The sequence below is a fragment of the Rutidosis leptorrhynchoides genome, chromosome 6, assembly GCF_046630445.1.
Source record: "Rutidosis leptorrhynchoides isolate AG116_Rl617_1_P2 chromosome 6, CSIRO_AGI_Rlap_v1, whole genome shotgun sequence".
Taxonomy (NCBI): domain Eukaryota; kingdom Viridiplantae; phylum Streptophyta; class Magnoliopsida; order Asterales; family Asteraceae; genus Rutidosis; species Rutidosis leptorrhynchoides.
This window is the reverse complement of record NC_092338.1, coordinates 94851605-94864602: the sequence shown is the minus strand read 5'-3', so window position 1 is coordinate 94864602 and position 12998 is coordinate 94851605. Positions and strand designations below refer to the sequence as shown.

Genomic DNA, 12998 nt, shown 5'->3' with positions numbered 1-12998 from the left:
AAGCAAATAAATTATATACATACATGTATAACTATTCCACTCACCTTGTCGCCTTGAAGAATGCCACCGAATAATCTGCAATCGCCGATGGAATGTACCTATTCCATTTATCACATAACAAGTAACACAATTAAGGTGGATATACAAATCAACCCAAATTGACAACTAGTGCAATTTCGACCTAAATGCACTTTCAAGCACAAATCGCGCCCAAACTAACCAATAATCACTAACACAAGTGAGAATGGTCCTAATATGTCAATCAAACCCAATCATAGGTGTTAAACACCTTTCTTGCCCAAAATGACACTTAAACCCTAATTTGACCCATAAGAAGTCAACATCACGCCATTAGCAAGTTTTGACACCAAAACATATTTAACTCGGTTTTATACTTCAACTTAATCCATTTTAAGTTTATAAACCTTATTAAATCGGCAATTGGGTCATAATCATCACCAAACCCTAATTTTGACTTTAGTCAAAATTAGTCAACCACAAGAACCCTAATGGTCTCCAAAACATCAATAATCACTAATACTAGTGATTACACACTACTTTCAAGCCTTAAACATGGTTAAATCATTAACCAACTCAAAACTCGTCAAATATCAAAATAGCAACTTTCCACAAACCCTCTTCATCAACCAAATGGGTTTTACAACTAACAATCTCAAGCCCTAACTTGAATATCAAATCTAACAAATGAAATTCGGAGTTAGAACTTACCAATACTACCAAAACGTAGCTAGGAGCGAGATGAACAACTTTAAAACCCGAGCTTTGGCTAGAATTCGACTCCTTCTCCAAATCAAGCTCTCTCACTCTAGAACTCTTCCTCTCTCTCTAAATATGGATGAGAGTGTTTGTGTGGGTGAGAAATGAGCTCCAATGGAGTTCTAGATCAGTTTTGATGACCTCAAACCGATCCCAAATGAAAAGACCAAAGTACCCCTCATTTAAACCTTTTAAAAATGCTGAAAATTGCATCAGACGCGATCGGAGCGCCGCTCCATAAGGTGGAGCGCCGCTCCAACCTTCAGGTCAGTTTTCAGAAACTTGTTTTGGCCATAACTTTTTGACCGTAGCTCCGTTTTCGATGAATCAAATATCGTTGGAAACGTAATAAGATTTTCTTTCCAATGGTAAGGCTTTGAAACATCAACTCAAACTTTATTTGGGGTTGAAAAGATACGTACACACCTTGTCACTTCAAACAACGTCCAGTTTCCTTCGACGTTCGAGCAATCAACACGTACATGCTTCGTACACTTCATACACGTATCGTACACCATAAATACATTATGTACAATAAATATTTGGGTCTTACAACTCTCCCCCACTTAAACTCGATCACGTCCTCGTGATCTTCTCCACTTAACCAATCCGGACCTACTCGACGGTCCTCAATCATAAGTCCCAATCCGAACTTTCCTAGACAATTCTTCCCAATGAATCACCTTTAACAACTAAATCGTCACCCGCGATTTATCAAATCCACCAACCGAGCACTAAAACCTTGCTCAATCCCTCACATCGGGAAAAACTCGACCAATCTCGAACCGAGATATCAATTCCTTAGCGTACCTTTACCAAGGACCACGCTAAAAGCGACCAAGTCTCAACCTAAAGTCAACAATCCGAACGTTGAAGATCGAACCACACGAATCCTTACGGATTACACTTACCACTAAACATCCTTTGTAGTGCGCAATACAACCAATACGCCACTATCCTAACATCATAAGCAACGGCTAAAACCAAAAGCGCCCAAAACGACTATGGCAACGCTAATCCTAAGGTGTCCAAAATCGACTATTGTCACACCCGTAACAACATGTGAGCAAAACACGGCTATCACAATCACTAATCACACAACATGGTCCTCACGATCCCACCATCGGTGTATAAAACAACCGATAGATCACTCAACACCGGATGAAGTCAGCGGACCCCGTCAACGGTCATGCTTCACCGATATAACACTACACCCATGATGAAGTCAGCGGACCCTGAAGGTCATGCTTCACCAATCAACAATACCATGATGAAGTCAGCGGACCCCGAAGGTCATGCTTCACCAATCAACAATACCATGACGAAGTCAGCGGACCCCGAAGGTCATGCTTCGCCAATCAATGCCCTTTTGGCCTCGAACAACGAGTAGCGTAACATCGCGCTCTGCTACACCATAGTGAATCCTAACGGATACCACTAACCATTCACACAATCGAGCAAGAACCACCTATATCGAACATAGGCACAAAACAAAAATTCTCTAAAAGAGAATCCGCCACACACACATCCCTTAACCGAGCGATTTCACCTTGCTTGCCAAACGCGTCCTTTATCTCTCAACGAGATTTACCACATTACCACCCCGGTGTTAATTCAAATCCAAAATCATAAGTACAATTTAACCGAAATTGTACTCTACCACAAATCGACCAAACTAGGTCCCAACACAAGTTTCGGATCTACCATAAGCATTATTCGAATTCTCACCCTAAGGTCCCCTCGTGCGGGAGTATAACTCCCCCACTTGGAACTACGTTCCATATCCATAACTCGTACAATGCTACCAAAAGTAGACTTTACCAACAATTGGGTTCACACGACCCATCACCATATCTTGCTCTAATCTTGAGCACCCGAAGGATTTCAATCAATCCTTAAACACTTCGAACGAAAAGTGTAACACAATTACACAAACCATACCCCCGCAATCATCTAATTGCTTTAGTTTGTCAAATTCCACCTAGTCACTCATGTACCTAAGGGTTTCTCCTCGGTACCCTAGGTACAATGTAACCGCAACACAATCGGAGTCGAACACCACGCTAGTAGGTATAAAAGAGGCACCTAATGTCGCATCACGTAGACTCCTTTACCAACATACATCGAGATCAACACTCGATTTCTCGAGTTTCCTCCCACCCGTCGAACCTCATGGTTCATCAACTTCAACACAAAAGCGAACACGCGCTTAACAACCGAACACCAAAACCCATTTCCATGGCTTGGTAGAAACATTTCCCAAATACTAAGGAATGCTTGGTTGCACCAAGTCTTACGCCCTTCGCTCAACAATCAAACGCCACCATAGGGTACTTCCATTAGGAACGTCACCCTTAACACTAACATGCACAACACAATGCATTTAACAACCAAACTCAAACGACACTTAATAAATAATCAAAGGACATATTTATTAAAACAAAACGTACCTTAACGTCTCCTTGTCGCACCCATCTCCGCTAACTTGGGACATTCCGACTTACGATGTCCTTCTTTTTGGCAAATGAAGCACACCATGCCATCACCCTTTGGTACCGAACATTCCCAAGACTTGTGACCCCTCACGCCACAATTGTAACACCTAGACGCACTAGAATCCGATATACCCGTCTGTGTACCACCCGTGCTCACGCTCGGACCCTTAGTCCTCTTACTTGGAGCACCATAAGAAAAAACCCTTCTCTCACTTGAAGGTTCACCAACCTTCGATCGCGAATATGACTTGAAACCTCTTGCCACGGCGAATAACTCCGCAAACGATTTCGCTTGAACTCTACTAATCTTACTCTTCAAGTCATCATTCAAGGTTCGATAGAAATCCTGCATCAACAAATGATCATTCCCCAAATACTCCGGGAAAAAACGAGCCTTCGCCATAAAGGTCGTCTTGAGAGTATTTAAATCCATAGAACCTTGTTGCAAATCTCGCAACTCATTACGCATTTCCGACAAATCGGCTGAAGTTCGGAACTCCTCGAAGAATTCCTTCTTAAACTCGTCACACGATAAAGCCATAAACGTTTCACCACCGACAAGATCAATCTTACCATCCAACCAATCCCTCGCCCTACCCCGCAACAAACTAGTAGCGAGTCTTATCCTCTTCTCGGGAGGGCAATCAATAGAACGAAAACACCCTTCGACATCCGAGATCCAAGTTGTGCTTATCAAAGGATCCGGTTTCCCGTCATACATCGGGGGTTTAGTCCTCATGAACCTCTTAAGACAACGCTCCATTTCACCACTACTTTGAAGTTCGGAATACTTCCTATCCATTTCTTCTCGAAACGCACTCATTTGCTCCGCAACGGCGGCCGCAACTCTAGCGTTAAACTCAGCGTCGTTCGTCTCGATCCCATTTCCCGTCGCCATTCTAAGGAATGCAAAGCGATTAGATCACGAACGTATAAAATCACACGCACAACACCGCCCCATCTTGCTAAACATTCATCGTACATCACTTGTTAGACACGATTTGCACCCGTAATAAGGTTTACAAGTCCTTATTACGCATACACGCCGTATCGACTCGTTAGTACAACGACCGCCTCGCTTGATGATATATGCAACCGCAAACACAAACAAAACATAACACAAGAATCATTATCACGGCACAATAGCATATTAATAATATCCGCATTACTAATATAAACGTTAGTCAACCTATAAACAAGGCACTAACTAAACCCATTCCGACCCGTAATCCTACAAGTCCTGCAACAAATTTAGCACACACAAAAGTCTAAGTCTAGGCACCTATCTCAAGTCACCTAAATCCCTTAGACTATGCTCTGATACCACTTGTAACAACCCAACCCGTTAACCAACCAATAACGCGAAATAAAAAAAAAATTCTTTGTGCAGCAAATGGCGCGGCGCGCCATGACCCCGCGCGGCGCGCAAAAGGGCCTGGACAGGCTGCTGTCCCAAAAAGTCAAAAACATAAAAATGTTTGACCACTTCCCGACGTAATTAGACAAAACGCTTTTCACAACATATTCATATGTGAAAAACTAACACGTTCCATTCAAAAAATAAGTTTTACGAGGCGGGGCCCACATCAACCCAAATTACCCTTTAAGTACAAAATGCATGTTTCAACCCCACAATTTTAAACACAAAATAAGAGCCGAGCATGGCGATTGGGGATACGCTACCCAATCCTAATTAATCCAAAAGCAAGCCTTCTAAAGCAACTACGCGAGTCCACTAGTCTCATGCTTACCCGAGCCACCGCATCCATGCAAATCTATAAAAAGGTAAACAACGAGAGGGTAAGCTAACGCTTAGTGAGTGCAATAGTTACACACATACATATATAATTTACCTACTTGCACTCACTTACCCAAACCACACATTAATCCCGCATGTTAAAGCATAAGAAACGAGCATCAACAATCTTACCACAATAAACTCGTATAACAAGCGTAAAAGCTAGTAACATCAAACGCACCACAATTACCTCGTGTATCAATTCGCACAAGCTAGTAACATCAAACGTACAACTAGCATAAACCTTAGCATAATCTCGCATATCATCTCGTAACAAAGCTAGTATCATCAAAATCGTACAACTAGCAACATCATTAGCATAATAATAATTAAATGCTACACAACAACTATATACCATGGTTAACCAATTATTCGCAAGGGAATGACTTCGCGAAACAAGTCATCGATGTTCATAACAACCGTTAGCGCCCAAACACGGCTATGGTATGCTAACCCCCGAGGTGTTCCACAAACGGCTATGGCATCACCCCCAAGTGTTCCAAAAACGGCTATGGCATCACTTGATCAATGTGTGAGTAAAACACGGCTATTACTCACAATCATGTGCACAAACACGGCTATGTGCAACAATTTATACGGGCAACGAAGTGGGAGTAAAACACGGCTATTACTCACCACCATATGTACAAACACGGCTATGTGCATAATTATCAATTGGACAAAACGGCTATGTCCCACAACTATGGTAGCAAAAATGGCTATGTGACACCATTAATTAATGTGTGCAAAAACGGCTATGCAACACCTCAATGGTCACAAAAACGGCTATATGACTCATTGTCAAATAATAGCATTACAATAAATATATCGGGACCAAAATCTTAAGTCGCATGTAGTGCACAAAATCCGGCTATTTTGACACTATTCCCAAAGGTGTCTAAACGGCTATCGTCGCATCGATGTGCACCAAAACCCGACTATTGTGCACATCGCGCACAAGCAAATAAATTATATACATACATGTATAACTATTCCACTCACCTTGTCGCCTTGAAGAATGCCACCGAATAATCCGCAATCGCCGATGGAATGTACCTATTCCATTTATCACATAACAAGTAACACAATTAAGGTGGATATACAAATCAACCCAAATTGACAACTACTGCAATTTCGACCCAAATGCACTTCCAAGCACAAACCGCGCCCAAACTAACCAATAATCACTAACACAAGTGAGAATGACCCTAATATGCCAATCAAACCCAATCATAGGTGTTAAACACCTATCTTGCCCAAAATGACACTTAAACCCTAATTTGACCCATAAGAAGTCAACATCACGCCATTAGCAAGTTTTGACACCAAAACATATTTAACTCGGTTTTATACTTCAACTTAATCCATTTTAAGTTTATAAACCTTATTAAATCGGCAATTGGGTCATAATCATCACCAAACCTTAATTTTGACTTTAGTCAAAATTAGTCAACCACAAGAACCCTAATGGTCTCCAAAACATCAATAATCACTAATACTAGTGATTACACACTACTTTCAAGCCTTAAACATGGTTAAATCATTAACCAACTCAAAACCCGCCAAATATCAAAATAGCAAGTTTCCACAAACCCTCTTCATCGACCAAATGAGTTTTACAACTAACAATCTCAAACCCTAACTTGAATATCAAATCTAACAAATGAAATTCGGAGTTAGAACTTACCAATACTACCAAAACGTAGCTAGGAGCGAGATGAACAACTTTAAAACCCGAGCTTTGGCTAGAATTCGACTCCTTCTTCTCCAAATCAAGCTCTCTCACTCTAGAACTCTTCCTCTCTCTCTAAATATGGATGAGAGTGTTTGTGTGGGTGAGAAATGAGCTCCAATGTAGTTCTAGATCAGTTTTGATGACCCCAAACCGATCCCAAATGAAAAGACCAAAGTACCCCTCATTTAAACCTTTTAAAAATGCTGAAAATTGCATCAGACTCGATCGGAGCACCGCTCCATAAGGTGGAGCGCCGCTCCAACCTTCATGTCAGTTTTCAGAAACTTGTTTTGGCCATAACTTTTTGACCGTAGCTCCATTTTCGATGAATCAAATATCGTTGGAAACGTAATAAGATTTTCTTTCCAATGGTAAGGCTTTGAAACATTAACTCAAACTTTATTTGGGGTTGAAAAGATACGTACACACCTTGTCACTTCAGACAACGTCCAGTTTCCTTCGACGTTAGAGCAAGCAACACGTACATGCTTCGTACACTTCATACACGTATCGTACACCATAAATACATTATGTACAATAAATATTTGGGTCTTACATGTGAGCTGTAATTTCAGGCCGTGCAATCGCATGGCCATATAGGCAAAATCCCATGCGATCGCATGGGGGTAGGTGGGCTGAACATCTCTTATAAATTGAACGCATTTCGATTTGTGATTCATTTCTTCACATACTTCGCTCAAATAAATAAATATATATATTATTATTATTATTAATATTAAGATTATTAATATTAATCTTATTATTATTATTAGTATTAGTAGGTAGCGTTATTATTAGTATTATACATTATACATAAAATACTACGACGAGGTCATGAGCGAATTAATTCAAAACGGGTTTTTCGAGCGGGATAGAGCTAAGGAAATTATGGGTTATAGCTATGGAGGTTATGGGTATTGTTTGGAGGTATAGCTCGTAAGGTCAAACTAGTGTTTATCATCTCCGTTGCGTCTACGTACTTTTCTGCAATATTGAATCACAATATTGATACGTAAGCATTTATATCCTATCTTTTATATATTAATAGTGTATCCAGGTCTAGTGCTCGAGTATATATGTTTATGCATATGCTTGTATGCTTTAATTTTGTCGTTAGATAGTTTATGATGAATCACGAATTTGATATATATGCTACTGATATAAAGTATATGATATGCATGTTTTTGGAAAGCTGGCGAAAAATTAATAACTTTTCATTTAGAAATCGTGTGTTTTCGAGGAACGGATTAAAAGTTATGGTCAACTGAATTATAATTAACATTAATTGAAATTGCTTTTGAATCTGCAATTGATATTTAAACAACTTGTTTATAAGATTGATAAATCGGATTTTCAAATATTACTAATCGAGTAAATAAATTTCTATATAAGGCATGTCTCGTCTTGTTGAACAATTATCAAAGTTGGCTGTCTTATCATGTTTTAAACCTTTATAAACACTATAATCTGATTTTACAAGTATTGAAAAACTATGTGAAATAGTAAAGTATGTTCGATTGCCATGATAATTCAAATATAACATAGCTCCTGAAATAAATAATGTTTTGAATTTGATAAACTATAAATTCGTTCAATTATCAAGACTTGTACTATGTTAATAGACATGTATAGATTTAAAGATCATATTGTGTCAGATTAACTTTTGAGATGACTTTTGTATGTCGGTCTCGAGCATTAGGATTGTGATACACTATGACCTGACCTAGCTTGTTAGACATGTATTGACCAACATATGTTCTCTAGGTTGAGATCTAAGGTTACTTTGCATTCCGAGTTTCGGTCACATTTCGATGAATGAATTTATGTGCTGCTAAGGTGAGTTTCATTTGCTCCATTTTTAATTGCTTTTGCAATCTATATTTTTGGGCTGAGAATACATGCACTTTATTTTAAAAGCAATTGATACAAGTATATATTAAATTCTACACCGAGTTTGAACCGAAAATCCCTTAGCTTTGGTAACTAGTAACTGCCGGTTATAAGAACTGGTGGGCGCGAGTAGTTATATATGGATCCATAGGGCTTGATATCCCCGTCCGAGCTAGAGCACTAGCCTTTTAACGGACGTATGCTATTTGAGAAGCGTAAACGTTGGTTTGCGTGTATTATTAAGATGATTATACAAAGGGTAAAAATTATATATACGTTAAGTTTAGTTACCAGGGTGCTCAATTTCGTAGAATATTTTGATAAACGTTTCTGGATGAAACAACTGAAAACTTGTGATCCACCTTTATATACGATTATGCGCAACATTAAAACTATGAACTCACCAACCTTTGTGTTGAAACTTTTAAGCATGTTTATTCTCAGGTTAATAGAAGTCTTCTCCTGTTTGCTTATATGTGATACAAGCTATGTGCATGGAGTCATACATGCTTTATTCGAGAAAACGTTGCATTCACAAAATCATCACCATGTATCTTATTTTGACTGCATTATCAACGGATGTAGTATTGTAAACTATTAATTACGGTGATTGTCAATATGTAGAAATAATCAAACGTCAAAAACCTTGGAATTTGATATTCAATTATGGTGTGCCTTTTCAAAAGATTGCAATGTTTACAAAACGTATCATGTAGAGGTGAGTACTTCACTGTGAAATCGATGAATGATGTATTCGTCCAAAGTGGATTCAGACGAGTCATCACACATTACATCTCAATCAGATCGTCATGAATTGGCCATTGCCTTCTTTTATTTCTCACCCTAGATCAGTAACAAGACCATGGAATTAGCAAAATGCTGGATATTTTTTAAAATAGTCAGCAAATTAAGAAAGTTTGACCCATTAAAGTTAAACGTGAAATAACACCTTGCGAATCTTTTATATACCTAAGCTGCAACCTACTGTTACCTTGCAAATTTCTAAGATTATAACAACACTTTATCATTTAAATATTTGTTAGCAGTTTTATTGAAATGACCAGGATGATACGATACTCATCTTACCAGTATGACAAAAAGTAGTCAACTTACCATATTTAAGGTATGTTTGGTACACGGCTTCTAGTAGCTTATGGAAAAAAGTAGAGCTTATGAACTAGAAAATAAACTCCAGCTAGTTTACCAAACACTTATAAAAAATTATAAGCTCCAGCTACCAGCTTTAAAATTAAGCTATAGCCCATAAACTCCAGCTCCAGCTAGTTTCATCCAAACAACCCTCGGTGAATTCCCAAGAACTTTACCATTAAAAACTCTGAATTTTGACATTTTTATATCATTAAAAATAATAAATGATCAAAAATAATAATGATCAGTCCATATCATAGCCATATTGTCACCCATTCCAATTTACAACTTTGAGTAAGTAATTGTGACCAGGTTGCTTTGCAACCATATAAAGATAACACTCCTAGCGTCAAAACAAAAGATGGAATTCATAGTGGGTTGACCAAGTCAAAAAGTACAAACCCAAATAAATAAAATTCATGCTCACTTAATCATACTCGTTGCAACCATATTAAAAAATTCATCCTAAAGTACTTGATGTGCATTCCCGTAAAACCTGTTTATGAATGATCTCTGCAGGTGTCCAAATAAATAATGAGCAAACCGTAAAAAAATATAATATAGAATATAAAATATAAAATATAAAATAATAGTAATAATAATAATAATAATATATGGTTAACTGAATACAATACAACCTTGTTAAGAAGGAGGACATCATGTGTGGAAACTGGGTAGAATTTATAAAACCTCATGCTCTCAAATACAGCAATGTCGCTTGGGCTCACTCTCTCTCTAAGTCTCCTTGCCTATAAGATACCAGTAAGATACAATAAAACTATAATTAATATCGAGTAGCTTACAAACTAACTAATAGTGGAAAAATCAATATTTTAGATAAACCAAAATATTATCTGTCTTTAATATGTTTATAAACTGCAATAACCATAACCAAGTGTACTATTTAAAAAAAAAAAGAACAAATATATTGACAAAACTACCTACCTCCACATTAGCTCTCATCCTTTCGTTAACCTTCTCCCTGACAAATTCCTATTTACAACGAGATCATCATATATTGATAAATAATACAGTTATACCTTAAATGAACACGGTTGAATATATTATTAACAAAGCATGCATGAATGCTCGAGTATGTCTACCATATAGTCACTCTTCTCATCTTCAGACAAACGCTTTGTAGCAATGAGAACATCCACGAATTCCTAGAAAATATTTTTAAGTGTTTAGATGATTGTACGATAACTGAAACTCAAGGAGGCAAATGAGTCAACACGAATATGTGTGGGTTGACCACAGTTTTGCGGAAACAGGTTAGGATCGGATTGTCTACAGGCAACCGTTTTATAAAAAAACCATCCAAAGCTGTTACAACAGTCCAAAGGACTGCGAACCAACTTTTCAGAAAGCGATCAACACTTAAAAAAGCATATAAGAAGAGCAAAGACTCACCTCAACCGTACATACCTCCCAATCAAACTCAACGTCAACCTATAGAAATTCAAGAAAAACAAATAAAGCAAATTAGTGCCAACCCCAACCCAAGTCAAAAGTTAGGTTACGGACATCTAACACTTAAATCAGTCGATTCTTAGTTTAAAAAAAAAAAAAAAACTCACTAATATGTGGTTGTAGCTAGGTGTAACTGATTTTAGTAGATTTTTAATTATTTAAAAATAATAAATTAATGCCACGCGTGATCAGGGCGAAAACTACAGAAATGGAACATATAAGAAGGGTAGAAACCAACTTACAGGATACTGGATGTGAACATATGTTCTTTGTTCTGTATGGTCTTCCTTAAGAGGATTAAAGATGTCTATAGAAACAGTAACAGATGTTCCATGTTAACACACCCGTATCATCATTCAAATTATGATGACCATATTATTGTTATAATAATAATAATAATAAATAAATAAATAATAATAATAATTAAACCCTTTCTCTATATTGCAGTCAACTATAGCTATTTAAGCAACGAATCAAACTGTATCTAGGTATTCTATGCTAACCTGCTAATTTTTACTTACAAGGTGTGAAGTGTGTAACCCCCTTCGATTTTAAATCTCCCAAAACCTCCCTGTATAAAATCAGATAGTAAACAACATTAGCTACCAAATTTTTTAAGATAAGAAAACTGTCAAAGAGTGCAAGAATAAGTAACAAAGCAAGCACAAGCATCAATCAAATTAAAAATTAAAGAAACTACTAGTGTAACTATTAGAGAGATGATTACACATAAAAAAGAAAAATTACAAAAGGGCAGGGAACAACATAATATAGATAGAATGAAGCTAAAGTAGTAGACAAAAGTGACAACCTACCTATCTTCACAGCTTAGCATATAGATTAGAGGAGATTCATGTCTTTCAGCTGTTGGAAAATAATAAGGCATCCAACCCAAATTCACATCCTTCATGGGAACAATTTTTTCTTCATACGAACCCCCCTTTAGTTTGAATTCCATTGCAACCTTACCAGAAGGTGGAAATGGGCATTGAAACTGTACCGAAAAAAGCACATACAAGATATCTTACATTAGAGTGACTTCAATTACTCCGTATATATGTTCTTAACAAGTAACTTCAAGCACAATGCAGCTTTCAAACTGCAAAATAATCCACCACCCAAATCTACCCATGTGCAAGTATATGAGTCATCTACCTATATATTTATATAAATAAGAGTTTAAGAAAGTGACATGTGAATGAATAGCACCTTAATTACAGCTAAATTGTTCCAAGTGGAAAAATCCAGATTACTTAATATTTATGAGTTAACGATATTTAAATCTACATTATTAACTAATGAAACTAATTAAATAATCTATTTTACTTTAAACCCTTGAAAAAGTCAAATCTAATCTCCATCATGCATCAAACCCTAAATTGTGGTCTGCTACCGTTGTGATTATTAGCTATATACGGAGTAATTGAAATGAAACGATCATGCCTAATCTCCCCAAACTAGAAGTTGTTGCATTAGTCACCTCAAAAGTAGTTATATTGTGCAGTTTGTATTTTGAAACCTACGTTCAATCTTTTTATATTCAAGCAATTAACAACATCAGCACTCTATTTACAAACTTGTCTTTAAAAACCCCTAGTACATACTATTATAACACAACATCAATATTATGATAAGATCATAACAGATGTTAATTAAGCATAACCACTTAAATTTTCAATTA

At 37.2% G+C, this 12998-nt stretch overlaps 1 protein-coding gene across 1 annotated transcript; it reads right to left on the bottom strand.

The window, feature by feature from the left end:
* Window positions 1-10804: 10804 nt before the first annotated feature.
* LOC139851479 (protein HEAT INTOLERANT 4-like) lies at window positions 10805-12305 on the bottom strand. The gene is made up of 5 exons (XM_071840544.1): window positions 12133-12305; window positions 11839-11888; window positions 11560-11624; window positions 11258-11296; window positions 10805-11010 (listed from the first exon to the last, which is right to left on the bottom strand). The coding sequence occupies exons 1-5, from the start codon at window positions 12273-12275 to the stop codon at window positions 10912-10914; spliced, it is 396 nt and encodes a 131-aa protein (XP_071696645.1). The 5' UTR covers window positions 12276-12305; the 3' UTR covers window positions 10805-10911.
* Window positions 12306-12998: the final 693 nt, after the last annotated feature.

Coding starts and splice junctions, on each gene's coding strand:
- LOC139851479 (XM_071840544.1), bottom strand. CDS start 12,275: ATGGAATTCAAACTAAAGGGGGGTTCGTATGAAGAAAAAATTGTTCCC. Junction 11,889..12,132: donor ATGCTAAGCTGTGAAGATAG/GTAGGTTGTCAC, acceptor GATTTTATACAG/GGAGGTTTTGGGAGATTTAA. Junction 11,297..11,559: donor ATGTTCACATCCAGTATCCT/GTAAGTTGGTTT, acceptor GAATTTCTATAG/GTTGACGTTGAGTTTGATTG.